Below are 22,049 nucleotides of genomic sequence, written 5' to 3'. Positions count from 1 at the left end.
GAAAAATATGATAGTAAAATGAAAGATGGTCAGGGAGACAAAGGGATAAACGTGGTACATGAAACTATTTTAAATTCATTTATTGTAACTGGTTACATTTCAAGTTGATGGTGTCAGTTTAAAACAGAATTATTTGTGCATATGAAATCTAAACACATACTGTTAAGCCGAAATCAAACAATTATCACTTAATTCTGATACCTTTCAGACTCTGGCCTTTGAATACAATACAATTTAATCCTAAGAACTAACAGAATTTTGTATTAAAAAAATCAAATATACGGTCTTCTGACAGTGTACAATGCCAGATGTTTCAGAGAGAATGAACAGAACATTACAATTAACAAGTGATCCATCCCCTGTTGTCCAGCCCCAGCTTCCGGCAGTCAGAGATTTAAGGACACCTGGAGCATGAGGTTGCATCCCTGGCCATTTTGGCTAATAGCCATTGATAGACCTATAGTCCATGAATTTATCTAATTCTTTCTGGAACCCTGTTATACCTTTACCTTTTGAGACCATTGAATTAAAAATGCAATTGTGTATGTGTTATTGTGAACTGTATGTAACTTCTTTAGGAGACTGACTAATGCAACATCTAGAAAGTATTAGGCACTTCAAAGTCCTTTTTGGGACAGTACATGTGAAGTGAATAACCTAGAAAGTACTTGGAAGGAGGGAAATGCAAATCCAAAGGCATATTCAAAGGTGTCTCAGAGGTATTTGTTGCATTCCTTCCCACTCTAAGTTTCGCCCTGTGTATGCTGTAGAGAGGCTAGCAATGTGCCTGTGTGTGACGGGGTGAACTTACTCCGCACTGGATAGGAAAGGGTTAATTCCTCCTTATGGGCTGAGGAAGCCCTGTCCCCATGCCCCTACTGGTTATGCCCCAATGCAGTACCAGTATAAGAGTGAGCAGCTTGGCTCAATGGGGGCTCACCACCAAAGAGGAAGGATGTCTGCTGCAGTCTCCAGCCTCAGAGCCAAGGCAGCCCCTGACCACAGAAGCGAGAGGCACTGAGACTCTGGCAGATGTCCCGATACCTGCAGACACCCCGGGGAGTTCGGAGACACCAGGAGCAACCCAGGCAGATGAACCCAGAAGTCGCCCAGACCACAGATGCCAGAGGCACGGTAGGAAGTAGCTCAGGTGAGGGACTAGCCATAGTCCCAAGTGTGGTCAGTGTGTTGCAGCTGGATCCCCACTGATTCAGTGGCGAATGCACTCACCACTATCAGGGTCCTGGGCTGAAACCCAGTGGAGCAAGGAAGGGCCCATGTCCCCCTACCCCAGCCACCACCTGCCTCCAGGTGACGGCCAACCACCCTATTGATTCTGGCCATTAGGCCTTACTGTCCAGCAAGTCAGGGCCAATCTATTGACCCTGCCCACTAGGCCTCCCCACACTGTGAACCAGGGCCAGTTTATTGACTCTGGCTGCTAGGCCTTGCAAATCAGAGTGATTTTATTGACTCCAGCCACTAGTCCTCACTGCTCTATGAATCAGGGTAGCCCTATGGACTTGAGTCCTTGGGTCTGACTGCCTCAAGGTAAAGGACAGCTTGAGGGATGGGGTGAACTCACCCTGCACTGTACACACCCCCGTCCCACCAGCCACACCTGGTGGAGAATGCAGGAAACGACTGAAGCCTGCTGAGAGGCTCACGTTGAGATGCCCATGATGGAGGACGTGTTTTCCTCCCCCACTGCCCCGGATAGTTGTACCTCACCATCCAAGGCATAGTAGGTCTCAGGATGGAGTCAGATAAAGTCTTGAAATGGCTCTTGGAAAGCTAACAACAACAAGCCCAGCAGGAAAGGCTCATGCAGCAGATGGTGGCTTTGTTACAGCCAGGAGGAGCCCTGCCTGCCATCCCAGCAAAATCCAATCCCTGCTCCATACCACCTAGCCTCCCATTGTGGCTCACCAAGATGGGGCCCGGGGACAATCCCAAGGCCATTCTAGTAACTTTTGAGCGGGTGGCCACTGCCACATGTTGGCCCCCAAGCCACTGGGCTACCCTTATAGCCCCATACTTGATGGGGCCCGCCCAGGCAGCTTATCGCAACCTCGACACCCAAGAAGCACTAGACTATGAAAAGGTGAAGGAGGCTATACTTGATCACACAGGCATCAGTCCTGAGACATACCAACAGAGTTTCTGTCGAAAGTGGTACCCTTTGGGGCTAGACCAAGAGCAGTGGCCCAGTGCCTCAGGGATTATGCCAGGCTGTGGCTGGAACCAGACAAGCAGTCCAGAGCCCAGGTAGCAGAAGCTATAGTCCTGGAGCAGTTCACTCAAATCCTCGCAGCTGGGGGGAAGTTTACTTGGTGGCCAAAAGTGGGGAGCCACAGAACTGAAAACCAGAAGAGCTGGGAGAAAGGGATCAACCAGCTGGGGGAAGCCCGCACCTGACAGAGTCCAGAGGATCCCAATGCCTGGCTGAGACCCCAGCCAACCCCCCAGGCCCAACCTAGTGGCCACTTGCTGCCCGAGTCTCATCCCTACTGGATGAAGACCCTTGGGTGGGGTTCAGGTTGCTGAAAATGGACCTTCTGGCCACAGAGACCTGAGACCTTTGTTATGAGCATGGCCAAGACGGGCATTTCTGGATTGCAGTTACAGACAAGCCTGGATAGCCAGTCCACAGGCCCAGAAGAAGACCACAGAGAAGCTCGGGGTCCCTGTGTGTGTAAATGGAACACCCACGGTGGCTCTCGTTGGCTCTGGATGTCCAGAGGGAGCTGGCCCCAACCCTTGAACCGAACAGGTCCCAAATACACCTACAGTGCATCCACAGAGATGTGCACTCTTATCCCACTACCTGAGTGACCTTGGAGCTTTCTCACTTCCACATGGGCCCTGCAGGTTAGTGTGACCCCTAATCTAGCCTATCCCTATTCTGGGACGGGACTGACCATCATTCTGGGACCTTTCATAGGACTGCACCCATTACTCACCAACAGGGGAGAGTGATGAGACAATGCTGATGGCTCCTCAGCCATGACCAGGATAATAACCCAGGGGAAGGGCCTTCCCACAATGGGGACCCCCTCAGACAGGCACATATGTGGATGACAACTAGCCAAACTTGAGCATGATAGCAATTTCATCCTTGAGCAGCGGGAGGATCCAACTCTTAGCTGAGCCTGGGAGCAGGCCATAGTTAGGGATCAGGAAGAGGAAGATGCCCCCCACCCTCAGGCCTCCCAGCGGCACAACTTTGAGAGATGGCAGGACTGCCTCCATCAAGTAGTGGAAGAATCTGACTCATGAAGTGCTCCGACAGCTGTTAGTTCCTGGAAGTTGAGCAGGGGTCTCTTGTATCTAGACCATTTGGTGCCCTGGCCCGACACCTTGGAAGGGAAAAATCCTCCAGAGGATGGCGAGGAGCTTCTTCTGGACAGGCATCCATCAACAGGTAAGAGACTATTGTGACTCATGCCCAGAATGTTAGCAAACTGGACCAAAGGGAGTACCAAAAGCCCCACTTTTCCCACTCCTCATGGTTGGGGTACCCTTTGAGTGTATAGGGCTAGATTTAGTAGGCCCCCTGGAGAAGAACATGACTGGCCACCATTACATCCAGGTGATCATGGACTATGCAACTCAGTATCCAGAGGTTGTCCCCTAAGATTGCAGTGAAATTTGTGAATGTTTTTGCCCAGGTGGGAATCCTCTGTGAAATCCTAACTGATCAGGGCATGAATGGGTTCTACCGCTTAATGGCCAAGTTGTGCCACTTCTAGATATACGAACCCTCCGGACGTCCATGTACCATCCCCAAATGGATGGCTTGGTGAAAATGTTTAATAAGACACTGAAAACCATGTTGCGGAAATTTGTAGAAGAGGATCCCAGCCTCTGGGATACTCTTCTCCCCGCCTTATTATTCACCATACCGGAGGTACCCCAAGCATCAAAAGGTTTCTCCCCTTTCAAACTCCTATATGGAAGGCAACCCCATGGCATCCTAAACCTCCTCAGAGAAGGATGGGAAGAACAGGCATAGGGAGTGGCCCCATCATGTGCTGCAGTTGTGGGAGCGACTTCAAACATTGGGGAACTTCACAAGAGAATATGGTACAAGTCTAGGAGATCCAGGCTCAGCAATATAACAAGGGGGCCCACTTACATAAAAACAGCTGCTTCTATTACCCTTGGCCAAATCCCAGGTCCTGGCCAAATGGCAAGGCCCCTTCGAGGTCACTCGACGGGTCGGACCAGTTGATTATGAAGTCTAGCTGCTAGGACGACACTGGGTGATGTGCATGTATCATGTAAACCTGCTGAAGGCATCGAAGACCAGGGAAGTCCTACTCATCAACCTCTACCCACCTGAAACAAAGCATGGAGCGCTTGTCAATGGCCCTCTCAAGGCCATAACAGTGGCAATGTGAGAAGGGCTCACTCAGGTTCAATGGGAGCAATTGCAGGATATCCTATGAGCCTTCCCTGATGTCTTATCAGTCCGACCAGGGCAGATGCCAATGGCGAGCCCAATCAGAAGGTAAGCATTACCCACAGGCCCCTGCCTCGCAAGATGGGGAGGCAGTGTAGAAGGAACTGAAGACCATGCTGGACTTGGGCCTGATAAAGGAGTCACACAGTGAATGACAAAGCCCGATAGTCCTGGTCACGAAACCAGATGGCTCAGTGCATTTTTGCACTGATTTCATGAAAGTAAATGAAATTTCCCATTTCAATGCCTATCCAATGCCACGAGTAGATGAACTCTTGGAATAACGGGGGGGGGGGGGGTGTGGAAGGGACGCAAGTTCCTGTCAACTTTGGATCTGACTAACGGATATTGGCAAATCCCCAACACCAAACTGTCACCCTGCAGCTCACGGACCAACTGTTACAACCCCGAGCACTATGCCAGGCCTACATCGATGGTATCGTGTACAGCGCCCTGTTGGGAGGACCATCTCCAACACCTATCCAGGGTGCTCTTAAGGATGCTGGACTCATGGCAAACCCCACAAAATGCCACCTCAGGCAGAGTGAAGTGATGTACTTAAGATACACCATGGGGAGTGAGGGGACAACTACAGCCCCTGGTTGACAAGATACAGGCCCTGTTAGATTGGCCTACCACTACAACAAAGATACAGGTAAAGCAATTCTTTGGTCTAGCCAGATATTACCAGCGTTTTGTCCCAGACTTTGTGATCCCGCCAGACCTAACTAGAAACTCACACCCCAGAGGGTCCAATGGTCTGCTGAGAGAGAGAGAGAGAGAGAGACAGCCTTTCAGATGTTGAAAGAACGACTCACAAGAGGACCTGTCTTGATACACCTGGACTTCCAGAAACCTTTCATTTACAGACGCACGCTTCGGAAGTGGGCCTTGGGGCAGTACTGTCACAAGAAGTTGCCAGGGAAAACACCCGGAGGAGGCCTGGGCTGTTAAGTGGGTCATAGATGCCCTGCAATATTATCTATTAGGAAATACATTCAGAGTGATCACAGACCATGCATCCCTGCAATGATTAAATAGCATGAAGCACACCAACACATGTGCATCATGTGGTGGTATCTTGCCCTTCAGCCATACAACTTTCAGGTATTATGCTGCCCCAGGAAGGCACATGCCAACACTGATTTTTTTCCCTCAAGGATAGGCAGAAAGGGGGGAGAGGAAGAACCTACATTTGCGTACCCTCTTAAGTGGGAGGATGTGTGACAGTGTGAACTCACCCTGCATTGGACAGGAAAGGGTTAATTCCTCCTTGTGGGCTAAGAAAGCCCTGCCCTCATGCCCAGTAGGGACATGCCCCAAATGCAGTACCAGTATAAAAGTGAGCAGCTCGGCTCAGTCGGGGTTGACCACTGAAGACAAAGGACGTCCGTTGCAGGCTCCAGTCTTGGAGCCATTTCAGCCCCCAACCACAGAAGCCAGAAACGCCAAGACCCCAGCAGATGCCCCGATACCTGCAGACACCTCAGGGACTTTGGAGCCACCAGGAACAGCCCAGGCACAGGAACCCAGAAGCTGTCCAGACCACAGATACAGGAGTCATGGTAGGAAGCAGCCAAGGGCAAGGATTAGCCATAGTCCCTAGTGTGGTCAGCATGTTGTGGCTGAATCCTCGCTGACTCAGTGGCGAATGCACTTGCCACTGTCAGGGCCTTGGGCTGGGACCTGGTGGAGCAGGGAGGGCCCACCTCTGGGTAGAGGCCTACCACCCTATTAACTCTGACCATTAGACCTTACTGCCCTATGAATCAGTTCCGCTCTATTGACTCTGGCTGTTAGGCCTTACTGCCCTGCGAATCAGGGCCACCCTAATGACCCCACCCAGTAGGCCTCCCCGTCTATTGATTCTGGACACTGGGCCTTGCTGCCCTGTGAATCAGGGTAACCCTATTGACTTGAATACTTAGGTCTCACTGCCTCGAGGTAAAGGACAGCTTTAGGGATGGAGTGAACTCAGGCCACACTGGAGGGAGACCCCCCCATACCATCACACCGTGAAATCTCACTCTTGAATGTCAAAGAGCATTCTCAGTGTGTCATGAACTACTTCAATACAATGGTCCCCACACAGCAAGAACACATGTGCATGCCGGCTCTTCACTAGGGGAGATATTTGGAGGCACTGTATCCTTACTGTGCAGGACTATCACCAGAGTCGTCAACTGCTTTGGGGATGTTGGTCAGTACTGAGCTGGTATCTGGACCCCAGGCATTATGGGACTATCCTACTGCCTCAAATTGGGGGTCAAATTCTTAAATTGGGGGTCCTGACCCAAAAGGAAGTTGCGGGGTGGTCACAAGGTTATTTGGGGGAGGGAGTCACGGTATTATCACCTTTACTTCTGTGCTGACTTCAGAGCTGGCCAACCAGAAGGCAGCTGTTGGCCAGGTGCCCAGTTCTGAAGGCGGTGCCCCACCAGCAGCAGTGCAGAAGTAAAGAGTGGCAATACCATACCATGCATTCCTTACTTCTGCACGGCAATTATTAAGGGGGCTAATTTTAAGGGGGTTGCGGTACTGCTACCCTTACTTCTGCACTGCTGCTGGTGGTGGTGCTGCCTTCAGAGCTGGGCTCCCGACCAGCAGCTGCCACTCTCCAACTGCCCAGATCCAAAGGCAGCACCACCACCACCAGCAGTTCAAAAGTAAGGGTAGCAATACCGCAACCCCCTTACAATAGCCCCCTTAATAACAACTCCTTTTTGGGTCAGGACCTCTACAATTACAACAGCAGTGACATTTCAGATTTAAAGAGCTGAAATCATGAAATTTACAATTTTTAAAATCCTATGGCTGTGAAATTGAGCAAAATGGACCATAAATTTGGTAGGGCCCTAAGAATGAGACAAGTCACCCTGTTACATGCACCCTCCAACTCCTTTACATTTAGAATACTGGTCAATTGTTTGTCATGCTTTTCTTTTATATCAGCATAGATTAATATACTGCCCATAAATACACCACCTCTTTGTCCTCTAAGCTGTTCTCTCATTTTCTGTTGTGGATTGGAGATTTCTCTGTGATGTCAAATGGCAGTCTGTAGTAACAGTACTGTCAGAGTGAAGAAATAAACGTGTTCATTGTGCCAGTGTCTGGAGGCTCGATCCCCTGCCTAAAACTGATTTCCAGCATGAAGTAATGAATAGAGATTGATTCCATTCAATCTAGGAATAATATCTTCCATAGCAAAGAAAGCAAATTTGTCTTCAGGCAGATTTCTTTAACTTTGATATGCTGAGACATAAGTGCACTTTCAAAATATTTTTTAAAGGACAAAGTTAGAAAGGGTATAAATTATTAATAATAATTCCTAGCTCTTATATGTAGTCATCATTTGTATTAGAGTATAATTCATACTGCTCTATTACAATAAAACCAAATATAGTTAATACACCGTATAGTGTATTTTAACTTTCATTCACTCGGTGACTACAACCTTTCACAGAGCAACGTTTAGCATCTAGTGTCAAACATTTAACAGCAACAAGTTCTTTTTCACTAGGGGATATACAAGCTTAGGCCTAGCCTAAAACAAGGCATCAAAAACCCTGTAATGCAAAACCTCCTCTCTGATGAATGGTGCACTAGTTAATGGACTTACATTACATTTTCTTACTACATATTTTAAAAACAATGAAAAACTTAGAACAGCAAGTTAGCTGAGTGAAAATGACTCAAAACTCAGGGAGATCTATCATCATCTGCCCTCAATGGGACTCATTTTTAATTAAAATATTGAATAGAACATAATGTGTGTAATTTAGTAGTTCAGGCCAGTTCCCTTCCTTTTTGTAATCACTTCTGTACATGCACACTCCCTCAAACTCATGCCTGGTAAGTTGCTGTGTATACCATATTCTAGGAAAAGATATATGACTTGTAATTCATTCATGTAGCATTCATTAAGAGTGAATGTAAATATACTGTTGCATTTTCCTAATCAGCCAGAAGATGGCCATAGAGTTCCCAAGAGCCAATTTTTCTCCTACTAAGTAAAGCATTCAGGTTTTCATGCACCAGGGCTCTGTCCAAAATCTGAGAAAAACAGTTCCAATGTTAACAGAATAACCTGATCAACCACTCTGACAGGGAAGTGATATGAAATCTGAGATTCAGAGCCTGAAAAGCAAGAATTGACTTCCCAATTTTGTTTAACTTACCTAGAGTCTTATATTTTCCATTGAGTCACTTCACTTGCAAGACATTACCACAATTTTATTTTCCCCAGTAAGAATTCAATAACCGTAAGACACTTCGAATTGAAAGTCTGATGCTATGTGTCTGTCCCTTTTATTATTAATCACAATTATTTTATGTTTCTATGACTTCCATCTTGAATGATGCTCAAGTGCTTTACAAACTATAACCACGCAACACCACTGAAAAAGTCTCCTCCAAAGTGCAATGCTGCAATATACCAGTATACAGTATGCTGTCCAGAAAGGAGGGAGGGCGACTTTTTGGATAAATCCCAGTCTTGAGAAAAGTGCTTTAATCTTTATTACCCTTGCTGAGCAGACAGGGCCATCTTTAAGTGTTCAGTCCAAAAGATGAGTTTAAGAGAAATAAAATTACGTCCCCAAAGAAAGAATACTTGTCTAACTATTCTGGAGATTGGCATGTATAGTAGCTGCAGGCCCAATTTCCATTAGCTTCACTGGCAGTTACTTGAGCACAAAAGCTGCAGGATCAGGTTAGTGAGTAATGACATGGTATATAGGGGTAGAAATACTACAAAAACCAGCAACTAAAAACTATGAGCCTAGGATTCTATGCTGTGCCAAGGTTCAGACTGGCACAGCAGAAAAAGAGCCATCACAGAGTCCATGGATTTCAGAGAAGATCTGCACCTGAGTAGGTTAGATCAAACTGTTGCTAACCTACACCAGCTGGCAACAATCCAAAAGTGACACCCCTTACACCAGAGCTGTATTCGGATTTGCTGGCTCTGTACCAGCACTCCTACACAAGGGAAATTCCTATTCTGCAAAGTGCTGTAACTCAAAAATGAATGTGGTCCTATAACTTACAGCAGGTTAGAATAAAATGCCAAATAGTTCAGTGAAAGTAATTAAAAATTTAAAGAGTATAGGAAAAGGATACTTACAACTGAGACCACAGTTCTCTCAGTGTAAGGAAAACCCTAATTTAGGAACTGAATAGAAATAATTTTGTGCAAATTCCTCCTTTTGCAATCTTAGCAAATATCATTATTTTCTTTTATTACCCATACATCACACTAAAAGTAAACAGATTCTATAAGCAACGGCAATATATCATGTAGCAGCTGCAGTGCTGAGATAGCTTTATCTTCCTTACAGGTTTGACTGAACTTATCTAAAAACGTCAATCTCAAATTAAATCACAAACATTGATCTCAAGTGAGAACAACATGATTTGAAAGTTCAGGTTAAACAGAAAAAAGGAGAAACCATCCCAGAATGCTGATGGCTAGTACTGTAGTTCAATTAGCAGACCACAGTACACTGGCATTTAGGACTAGATGTGTAACTGATCGTGAGTAAGTCATTTTTAATGACTACAGCATGTTTCAGACCAATAACTGTACCTTACTGAAAGAAGTACTACATCTTAAGCATGTAACCAGTGTGACATTATTGATAAAAATCTAACTGCATGCCATACAATTGTGTGTTTTCAGTTAGACTATCAGAAATATCTGGTTTTAATGGGCATATTCAAAGTTCTCTCATAGACATTTGTTGCATTTCTTCCCACTCTCAGCTGTGCACTGTATATGCTGTAGAGAGGATAGTAATGTGTCTATGAAGTCTCTTTCTCTTGCATTTCAGAGCATTCTCAGGGTATTTAAGTAGTCCATGACACAACACTCCCTATACAGCAGGAACACATGTGCATACTGGCTCTTCCACTGCCTCCTCACTGTGGATGACTATCTTCTCCAGAGTCACCCACTGCTTTGGGAATGTTGGTTAGTATGGATCAGGCATCTGTGGAGCTTATTATTATTATTAAAGCACAGCCTCAGTTATGGAACTGTTTCCTACTTCTGCCTCCGAGTCCTATATACACATCAGACTACTGGCCCCGCCCTGCACTCTTTTCTATTTACCTCTACAGCACAGCAAGTAGCTGTGAGAGATGAGTAGTAGTTGCCACACAGCACCAGTGGCTTTCCTCCTCATTCATGGCTAATGGTCATAGTGATTCATAGGGTGGAAGGGATCTGTGTTGCTTCTCCTTCCAAAAGCCAGACAAGACGTTCAGTCTTAGGACACACCTGCACACTACATCAAACCACAAACTTCTGGAAAGCTTTGACTTTTGGGGCCATAAAGAACTGTGCTATGGAACATCCTATATGAGTTTCCATGAGGACATGAGGTTCCCACACACCTTCAGTCCCTTCCAGCCACTGAAGTGGCAAGTTATCACTCTTTAAAATAAGTCAACTTTCACACATTGGCAATTTGCTTTCTCCCTAGTTAAGACTTGGCATAGTACAACTGTTAGACTGGCACTACTGGTCCAATTAACTGGTTAATTTATTGTTAAAATTATTAGTTTTTCCTGTGATTATATTTCAGCTCTAGGATTCTAGCCACATTGGATTAATTTGTTTTTCCACCATGATGGAAAATCCCAGGGAAAAGAATGGATTTAAGACCTGCCTGTTTTTGTGTGGGAAATATATTTGTAATAGCACCCTTCCCTTCCCCTCCCTCCCCTCCCCCTCCCCAAAAAAACAAAAAAAAACCTGGTGTCTTTTACTAAGGGACAATAAATGCTCCATTAGCCTTTGTTTTACTTCATGGCCCATCAGGACAAAATTTTCATATGTGCTTTGTAGTGCATCGTTTACACCTTCTCTAAAAAAAATTACTTTTTTCTCTTTAAACCGATATCATTTACAATTCTTAAGCTGGTTTATGTAAGTAAGTGATTGTTTATTGGGATCAAAGCCATAAAATGTCTTTTTTTTAATTAAAAAGTTTATTTTAAGTGAACTGTGTCCCTGATCTCCCTTTAACTTACCCAGTTTAACTTTGTTGACTTCAGTGGAGTTACTCCTAAATGATACCAGTGTAAAAGAAAAACCACTACCTTTAGTACATGTTTATAATATATTAGTAAGATCAATATTCCACAGTCACATTAAAAAAAATTAAGATCAACTTACTGCGAGAGAGATTCTCAAGGGCTTTCCCCAGCTTCTTACTCTCCTGAAGAATATGATTTAATTCATCAAAATCCTGGCTCTCCGGTTTTCTCCGCCAGTCCCATTTAGGATGCTCTATTGACCTTGGCACTAAATAAAATTTATATATAAAAGATTAGATTTCATCATTCAGAAAGCTACAGTAACAACAAGCTGTGCAATGAGTCTACAAGATCAAGAATGCTCATAATGTTGAAGTCAGTTTTCCCCTTCTTATAAACACTTACTGGATATATTTTTATTTCAGTTAGTGAGGTGGTTCCAAATGGAGGGGGGGGGGGGGAGGAAGTCCAGAGGCAGGATTTCCAAATGACCTTTGCAACCAAATCAACTAACCACCAGGAACAGCTAACACTGAATTCTCAGACAAAAAATCCCAAAACAAATCATGTACACATTGCTCTGTAAGTGAAACCACTACATGGTAAATGAAATGTGTACCTATTGGTCAATAAAAGGAAAGAAGACAAAATGGAAATAAAGAACTCCTATTTCTGTTTTTATTATTAGTTTTACCATAAACAAAACAAAACTTGTTTTATTTATATAAATACTCCTGCAATTGTCTCAATTCTGTTTATTTTGCTTTTCTGTTAACTATTGAACAAAATATATATCCATTACACACCAGGAAAAAGGCTGTGTAAGCATATGAGCTCTGTTCCCTTACGGCTTCTTGGGAAGCACACTCTTCTGTTGAGTCTGCATTACTACACTCAAGAGATTTTATCTTAAGAGAACATTAGCTCAACTCCAAAGATGACCTAAGCTATGTAAGTGGATTGCTGCATTCTGCATCAAGCTGCAACTCCTGAGTTATCTTCAGCCATAGCTTTATGCAATACACACTGCAGTAATACTATATGGCAGTGACAAAATTCTGGGTGATGCTAGTAACATTCCTAAAAATAGCTAATGTCACTGCCCCACAATCAAATGAAAATAATTTATAAGAAAACAAGAACATGTCACAGCTGTTTAAATGAGGTGAAGTAGTAGTCATCTTCTTTTTTGATTTCACTAATTCTTAACTCACTATTTACAAACTACATCTGCACCAAATACATAAAAACAATTTACAGACTTCTATATCTTGTGCAACAAAATCTGGTACTTGAAATGATATGGAATTGCAGGGTTCCTGCTTAAAAAGACAGTTATTCAAACTGATGAATAGAGAGCAAGCTCTAATTGTTTTCTCACTATGAGCAAGTAGCTCATTAGTTCTAATCGGAATCACATGCACAAGAGAAAGACTTTTTTTTGTTGTTGCTTTAGTCATCCTTTTAATTACTGCATTTGTTTTAGTGCTCTCCCATTCCCTATATTAGGATTATTTTGTTTATTAAAGTCTTATTTATTATTTTTATACTACTCTGAATAACTGCCTTCCTTATTAGACTTAACCAGAATTCATTTTTCTCAGATTCACTACAGAAAAAAATAGAAATATTGATTCCCCACATATTCTAGAATAGAAAGCAAAAGTCTATTCTCTTTCCTGAAGTCAAAAATCATGTGTTGCTTCTTCTACTAATTTCCCTCTTAAGCATTTATTAACTTTTTATATTACAATAAATTATCAGAAAAAACTAGATAATCCATGCCTTTGAATTTGGGTCTTGGCTTATTTTTCACAATTAAGTGATCTCTTGAATAGAAATGATATGCAGTGAAACCTATACATTTCTCACTTCAGATTTAGTACAGCTCCTTAGTAATATTCCTACCCTTCTCCTGTTTTATTATGATCAGTCATTCACCAAAATATGTAAGTATTTTAAATCCCCATCATATTACCTGAATCAGACTTATGTATTATTCCAAATATATAAACAATATTTGCCTTGAAAGGATGTACCTACAATTTATGACTTTCATAGCATTTTTGTATGGAAGTTAGTTAGCTTTTCCCTTTTATAAAAGTTGAGATTTCACATCAGAAATCACTATTTGATATTGCATCTTTCACGCTACATCTCGGAAAGCTGTTCCTTTGCCACCAGCTTCCATTTTTTCTCTCTCTCCTTTTCCCTCCCAACACCTACAACAGATGCATCCAGTCTCTTAATTAAACCTTTGTTCCTAAAAGAATAACCAGTTTTCTATAGGGAGATTATTCTGTTTTTTAAATACACACAACTGTCTTTTCAAAGATCGGACTTGATGGTGAATCTGACCATTGGCTCATTAAATCTTCTGGCAATAGCTTCAGGGAAATGAGATTCCCATCATCATAAGGCACCTGGCCACCCATGTGTGCGCACACACTCATGGTGGTGGAAAATTCCTAGCAGTCATGGAGACACATCTTGTTAGTACTCTGTGGCAGCCAGTTTATGCTTGAAGTGAGGTAGCATATACTTCTTAGTGTGCATAACTATATACATCATTATTAGTCATAAAATTACCCATCCCCTTATTAAATCCAACAACAATATTTATCTTTTAGTTCCCTGAGGCAAAAAGTGCTAACATGATCCCTGGATGTATAAACAGAGGAACACTAAGCAGGAATAAGGAGATATTACATCTGCATAGGGCATTGGTGAGATCACTGCTGAAATGCTGTCTCTACACTTTAGAAAGGATGTTGAGGAGACGGTTCAGAACATAGGTGCTGGGACTAGAGGCGCGAGGGGTGCTGCAGCACTCCACACTTGAAGTGGTTTCATTATATACAGGGTTTACAGTTTGGTTCAATGGTTCTCAGTACCCCCCTTATAAAAATTGTTCCAGTACCCCTGGTTCAGAGAAGAGCTATAAGCATGATTTGTCATCTGAAAAAAAACACTCCTTACTATGATGTTAAAGGATCTCAATCTATTTAGTTTATCAAATAAAAGGTTAAGAGGCAAACTGATCACAGTCTTTGATACAAAAATTCTATAAACATAAATAGATAACATTTAATCTAGCAATCAAAGACCTAACAAGATCTAATGGGCAGAAATTGGAGTCAGTAAATTCCAGTTGGAAATATGAAAATTTTTAAGCAGCAAGAATAATTAATCATTGGAAAAAGCTTATTGGACAATATAAATTCTCCATCAATTGGAGCTTTTAAATCAGAATTGGATGTCCTTTCAAAAAGTAAACTGTCATTCAACCACAAGTTATGGGCTTGATGCAGGAATCACTGAATGAAATTATATGGCCTAAATTAGGCAAGAAGTCATACTAGCTAATGATAATTGTCCTTAAAAATCCATGAAACCTCCTGCAGCAGTAAATTCTACTGCAGTAAATTCTACAGCTTGCATTACTCCTGGCCCTTGAAGCATCAGGACAGCGAGGCCTGTGACTGTCTCTCTCTTGGCAGATCAGTATCTATGGTCAGCAATCTTTGAGGCACAGCAATTTTCTTCCTGTTTATCACCCTTTCCTGTAGCAGGTTCTCTCTTTTTAAGCTCATTAGTCTCCTCTCCACCAGAATGAGGGTATGTATGCCCCTTCACAACATCTATGGAACTGCATGCAGTGAAACTTTTAGAAAGTATCGTGGCTACACATGTTATGTACCTTTCTTTTCTTATGTGTCTGCAATGGGAAAAGAAGTACCAATTTTGATTATTTTGAGTCAAGATAGATGGACTTCTGATGTATATTTCTATTCCTCTTGTTTGCAGTGTGGCTCCATCTTTATACTGCATTGAGCATTAATCAAGTTGCATTCCAGTGGTGTAGATTAGGCCACTGACAGATTAATGGCTCAGAGAAGCCACCTTGCTGCTTACGTTGTATATCCCTAGGAAAATTGTAAAAAACAGCTCTAGTGAGCACGTCTTGTATATAAGCTTAAATGTTCACAGTTTCTATCAACTCCTTTCCCTACATTCATATTGAGCTTGCAACAACTCAGTAGTACCACCAAGTTTCATGTGGCAAACACCTAAACAAATCCATGTAGCTATAGAACACCACTTGGTTTCCCAATACTGATAACTTCCGAGGATCTGTCAGCCTGATGTGTAGCTGGGTTATATGGCAACAAAAGGCTAGAGCATGCCTTACATCTATGTAGCTGAGGATCAGAATTAGGTTCCATTATTTTTTCTGAAGTAGGAATCATACAATGACAGTGAACATGAAGTGCTCCACCTAACTCTACATTTCTGCTCTTACAAAGAAAGAGAAATTACTAAATTTTGTGTAAACTGTTTCCTTCTGAATTCTCACTCTTGATAGGGATAGTATTAATGTAGCTATATTTCTATTGATGGGCCTAACTGTCAAATGTTATAAACACATTTATAACCAGTGTTTTCCTCAATAGTGACCTAGTAGGAGTGCATCCAAGTCCTCCAAATACAGCTGGATGGCTTCATTGTGTTTTTGATCTTGGGAAATGTTGTAAGTGATTTATGAAGCATCTGTTTTACTTGTATGAAAACTTAATAAAATCTAAGTTCAAAAATAAGTTTATTTGATACCATAAACATGTTCATTGGCACTACTATACTTCATTAAAATTCCTTTATTACCATTCTTACTACTTCACCTTACAGGTCAGTCAATACTCTCTTCGGTTATCCAATTTCTCTTGTTCCTTTCCTTTAACATATAATTAGGCTTTCCCAGCAAGTCTCAAAATAGTCCTCCTATTTCCTGACATTACTTGTGTCTAAAACCAGATGTATTATCAATGAGTTGTTTGTAATGATTGATTCCACTGAAGAAACTACCTACCTCTGACATTATTAGCACTAAGGATATAGAGAATAGGTTTTGTGTATGTGTTGGCAATTGAAACATCAATCAAAATCAACATTTTAAAACAGTACATAACATTCAAACTTATTTTTTTCTAAAGTAATCCTATTCATATATGGTAGCACAATACTCTTAACAGTCTATGGTGTGTATTAAAATATACCTAGAACTGAAGACTATTAAGATGTGTATCCAGCCATTTAAACTAAAGGGTCAGCCCTGTTTTGCATTTTATTTCAACCCTAAGTACAATCTGATGAGTGTATTGATTAATAAAGCATTGAAATTTGCTTACACGACTTGGATTCCGGTGATGGTGGAGAAATGTTGGACACAGCGAGGTCACTCTTTGACTTTTTAGGTTTCTTTGCATTTACCTGCCAGGGTTTATCATAACTTCTGCAATCTCTTCTTGTTCCTTTGTTTTCTGTCGCAAAAATAAAATCTCAGGTGATTACATTTGCATGGTCACTCTTCAAGGTTATGTTACATGATAAACCCAGTTTGGCAAGGCACCTGCTTCACCTTGTTAGCCTCAGCATTTCTCTCTCTGGCAGTGGAGGCCTGGAGTGCAGCAATCCTACTGCAGGGGGGGTTAATTCTTTGCTTTGGATTATTTTTTCAATATTTACAATGTGGGCCTCAGGGTAGGCCCAAGCAGCTCTCTTAAGCAAAAATCAAACTCACAACACAAAATAATATTTTTTTTTCCTGCCCCCGCCACAGAGCATTGTCCTATTATGCTGGCTTCTGGTTGGGGGTCCTTCCCCTCCCCGCTACTGCATCCCTCCTGTCTGTGTGTGTGTGTGTCTCTCTCTCCCTCTTCCACCAGAGGAGAGGTTTCTAAAAATCACTAGCAGCCCTTAATTGGGATCAGGTGTCTCTTGATTAACCTGAGGTAACCTCTTTTCAGTTCATAGGGAAAAGGGCCTTCTCCATTCTATGGCTGATAAACCAGCCTCCCATTACTGTCTCATAGAGAGGATGTTGGCGGAGGGGGTTTTCTGAAACTGTGGGGCCTATTTTTGTTCCACTCTCCACTCACATATCCAGGCAGAGTTCCTCTGGGCAGTGTCAGCTGGCTCCCTTGACACCTTTGAGGAGCAGTGGGCGCTGTCTAGGGTTTTCTGCTCAGTGTCCCCTTCCGATTCCCAGTTTTGACCCTTTGACTCTCACACCCTTTGACCCTATCCTTTTTTTCTTCTGTTGTCCCCCCATATTTATTTGAGTTCCAGGCTCAGTGGAGTCTCCCTATAGGGTGGTGGAGGGTCCTTTAGCCCTGGGGTGGCTTACACCCACCCACTTCCCAGAACCCAACAGGACCACTCTCTGATAGCTGTCAGGTCTGACTTTGTCACACCAGATAAAAATATACCCAGTATATCCAGGCAACCCAAAGTATCAGTCTAGGAGCATAAGGCCAACTGCTCTTCCTCTTCCCCTTGCTGAATTATGCCAAACACAATTTCAGATCAAGGGACAAGAATATATAAACTACTGCTCGCTTCCTTTCACATCTAACTTGAGAAATTTATGGACGTGCCTTTGATTAAAAATGCAGCGGATGATCCTTAGCTGTGACCACGAAGCCCTCAACATAGCTGAGAAGTGGGGTGAGGAGAACATAAATAATGGCTTTAAGTGTCCTTTGCACTTCCCCAATACTAGGGCTACTTTCTGATGGGCCAGAAAACAAGCACAAACTGGAGCAATAAGAAGGCTGCTCCAGCTTGCACTGGCTGGATATTGCAGCCAGGAATCACTAGGGTGGAGGAATGCCCATACCTACAACCACACCCTGTGTGCCAATCACAAGGAGGCACAGAAGTCCTTACAGCAGATTTACACCACCTTTGCATGGGGAAGCATCCTGTGACCAGTCAAGTCACTTTAGAGCAGCTTTGTGACAGTGGAGGGCAGGACCTGGCATATATTCAAATGAAGTCTTGTTTTGAATATCTTTCTTTTTTGATGTATTTAAAACAAGACCTGTTTTGAGACTATTCCTCAGAGTGTTAATGGAAATAGTTTATTTATTTATTTAGCATTTATTTATATGTTCCAACTTTATAGCTAACATTCAGCTTGGTCTTCTTCATTAATGAGTGCTTTGTAACTTAAAGTTTTGTGTAATCACAGTTTCTAAGTGCAATTCAAAAGGAAGATCTACCATTAAACACACGCATTAAAAAAATTAATGGACAGATTCTGGTAGCCTTAATCATATTACTGTTCAGCACTATTTGAAAAGGTTATGGAAATCAATTGCACTTTAAAGTTACATAAATATCTGACATCAACAAGCTGCCAAAGCTATTCCACATCAGAGGTCAGAGCACATCCGCTTCCTCTCTGACTCCCCTCTCCCTGTCCCCTTTCAGGCCCCTCTATGTTCTACCCCAACTTCCAGTGGTTCTGAAAAGAGGTTGAGTGCTTATACTCAACACTGTAAATGCCAATTGCACATTAATGAAACGTATTCACCACACAATTAAAAATTAACCACTATGCATCTGATGGAGGTCTGCTACGTTCCTACAGATTTTCAGTCAACTTTTGTCACAAAACCAAAATTTTAATAAACACTGTTATGGATGAATATGCACCAAAATCTACTGGCTTATCAATGTGGGGACTGCTGTTTTAAAGTCCGAGTGCTTGCTATCGCAAATGTTTTAAAATCTCAAAACATAAATTTGTCACACTGGGGTTCATACAACAGTAAGAGCATCTTCCTATAAAGTGTTGAGGTGAAGGGTGGTTAAAATGTGTTATTAAAAATCTAAATAAAGACTAACTCCAACCTAAAGCTTCATTGTATATTTCACCTATATTTGTTTTGTAAATCTGTAGCAGCCCTGAAGGGGTTAAAACAGCCCTGGGAAAGGGCTGCCCCGAGGAGTCAATAGGGTAGGCTGATTGGGAAGGCAGCCACAGCTGGGGCCATGCCCAATTAGGAGACAGCTGGCCCTATAAAAGGGCTGTGAGCCAGGAGCTGGGGCAGTCTCTCTCTAGCAGTGGAGAAAGAAGGACCTAGCTGCCTGGGAGCAGGGTACCAGAGGTAGAGCAGTGATGGGGAAAGACAAAAGGCGCTCTAGCCTGGTAAACCCCCAGGCTGCAAGCCTTGGTGAAGGCCTACAATGGTACTGGGGCTACAGAGGTGCAGCCTGGGAATAGGCAGAGGCAGCTGGTCCTAACCCCTTGCCAATGATGAGTGGTTTACACTGCAGTCTGCCCTAGTGAGTGCGGGCTAGATGAGGACTGGAAGTAGCCACTGAGGCAAGGTGGGTTTAGAGGGTTGGGGGTTCCCCTGGGAGGGGAGACCTAGAGTATAGGGGTAACTGCTGGGGCAGAACCCTGAGGTAAAGGGCACCGGGGTCTGGGAGGGACAAGGGGCCAGCGACACATGAGACACTGGCCTGCAGAGGGTGCTCTGGGCTGGACAAGCACTAATTCCCAGGATAACCAGCAGGAGGTGCCGCACCAGTGAGTTTCACCATGCTACAAGATCTTAGTTTGTTTATCTTGAATTATATTGTTACTTTTTTGACCTGATCAATTAGCCAATAGAGAAGGGTCTTGCAAATTGTTTCTATTAAGAGGAGAAATTGATTAAATTTGTTTTATGCAATCTTGTTTATTTACAATAGGAATCAAACAACAAGAGGCACTTCCTTTGCTCACAGTTCTAAGCCTCTTTCCAGACAGCACTCTGCCCAAAAGACTTCTCTCTTGGCTCTCCCTCATGGACACATTGCACGTGCTTCATACGTTTTCTCTCTCTGCCTGTTCTCCAACTGCTTTTGCAAAAGCAGTGCAAAAACACGCATACCACCACCAAACAATATCCAACCCCCTGAGTACCCAGAAGGATGAAATGGGGAGCATAGAAAATGAAACATTACAAGTCAAAATTAATTGAGTTTTCTTGCCCTTAAATGGAAATAACCCAATTAGGGGAACATCTGGCCCTATATGCCTTATGGATTTGTCTCCTTTCTATCATATGGATTTCTTGAATGGTACAAAGAAGAAATAAAATCTATTTAAGAAATATTAGTTTCTGTTCATTTTACAATACTCACCTCTGTTTTCTTCATGTTATTTCTTTGGCATAATAGTATTTTTTTAAATCTCAAAACATAGAAATATTCCTCACTTACCTGATGTCTCACTTTCTGCCCACAGAGCAGCAGATCCAGACAATGTTCTCTGAAGTTGACTCTGGTTCCCTTGTTTGGACTGAAGATGGTCAATGAGAAATGGGATTGGCTGGTCAGGAGTCTCTGATATCAGCTTGGTCATTAGTTCCTTAAAGAAAGGAAGAAAAAAGAAGGGTGGGGGGAACTTAGTGCAGCATTGTACCTTATGTTGACCAAAAATAAAGGAGTATTAATAACTGTAAATAATTAAGCCAAAGCCTATCGTCAACATTTGTGAGGAAAGTTTGAGTGGTCAGTCATGTTAAATTATTAACCATTATTAATGTTAATACTATTAAACACATGTGTGTAGCACTACTAGTCATTCAGAATGTCCTCCGCAATGATCCTGAGGACACTTGATCACATACACTTGAGCATGTCTGGCATTCCATCCAGTGATACAGCCACAATGATACAAGCATTCCAGGAAGACACACACGTTTTGATTCTGATCTCTTTGCATGATTGCAAAGGAGGAGCAATACCATTGACATCAATGTTACACCAGTGTAAGACCAGAATCTGACCCACCAACTCAACATATCATATAGATTTTGTTACAGGAATGAAAATACCAAGAGCTCAGTTTTCAGAACTGCTGGGCACCCAAAGCTCTCACTGACTGTAGACGGGAGTATTTGTATGTGTTTTCACTGAGGAGCTTGCAAAATGAAATGTAGTTATACACAGATGCATTTGCTCAGAGGATGCAACTTTCTGAATTAAACTAACTTTCAGTTTTAATGTAGTCTAACCCTAGGCATTCAGAGTTTTCCCGTACACCCAGTGAAGTCATAATTAAAAGCAACTTATGTGGTATGTGTTCTGTAAATTAACTCTAACAGTCCAAGGATATAAAAAACGCATACAGTTATGAGATGCTGAGTGTTCTCTATGCCCATTTAAATCAATCATTTTTCTTGCAAACCACATGTAGTATTATTCATTTAAGCTACAAATACATAAATGTAGTAATATTTTAGTCCAGGTGGCAGATGTAAAACAAATATTGTATACAAAAACATGTGAACCAAGCCAAAGTCAGAAACCATGATTTATCACATCGTCTAATCATCAGATGAACACATTTTGTGTAGTTCGCTTTATCCTCCGATTCTGCATTTCTGGGTAAGGTAATTGTCCATGGTAGCCACCTCCCATGAGCCCTCTCATGGCTTTGGGGCAGCCCTGCAAGTGGCCCCCTGACTCAATTTCCCCCTTCAAGGGACTGCTCCAATAACTCTCAAACATTTTTGTCCATTCTTGGATTCTGCTTTATTCAATTAAACAAACATTCAAAATAAAATTCTCAAGTCCATCGATTGTCTCAAGCCTTTCCTGCTTGTAGTCTCATTCCCCGAGTCCCAAGTTTCTCTGCTGGATCCTCCTTGCTACCAACAATCTCTGTTTTTCCTGAGAACTATTCTCCTGTAGCGCCCTGCTG

The 22,049-nt window shown here is 42.6% G+C and overlaps 1 protein-coding gene across 7 annotated transcripts in view; it reads right to left on the bottom strand.

Annotated features, from left to right (window-relative positions):
* Positions 1-22,049, bottom strand: part of C2H8orf34 (chromosome 2 C8orf34 homolog) — a 292,844-nt gene that overhangs the window by 214,689 nt on the left and 56,106 nt on the right. For all 7 annotated transcript variants that reach the window (XM_039522706.1, XM_039522711.1, XM_039522710.1 and 4 more), the window contains exons 2-4: positions 20,564-20,711; positions 16,696-16,827; positions 11,649-11,777 (exon numbers count right to left, since the gene is read on the bottom strand). In XM_039522706.1, the coding sequence (XP_039378640.1) occupies positions 11,649-11,777; positions 16,696-16,827; positions 20,564-20,711 (409 nt within the window). The remainder of the gene's footprint in view (positions 1-11,648; positions 11,778-16,695; positions 16,828-20,563; positions 20,712-22,049) is intronic.

The sequence above is a fragment of the Mauremys reevesii genome, linkage group 2 (genome assembly GCF_016161935.1).
Source record: "Mauremys reevesii isolate NIE-2019 linkage group 2, ASM1616193v1, whole genome shotgun sequence".
NCBI lineage: Eukaryota > Metazoa > Chordata > Testudines > Geoemydidae > Mauremys > Mauremys reevesii.
Note: the sequence above shows the minus strand (reverse complement) of the source record. Positions and strands in the feature narration are given on the sequence as shown.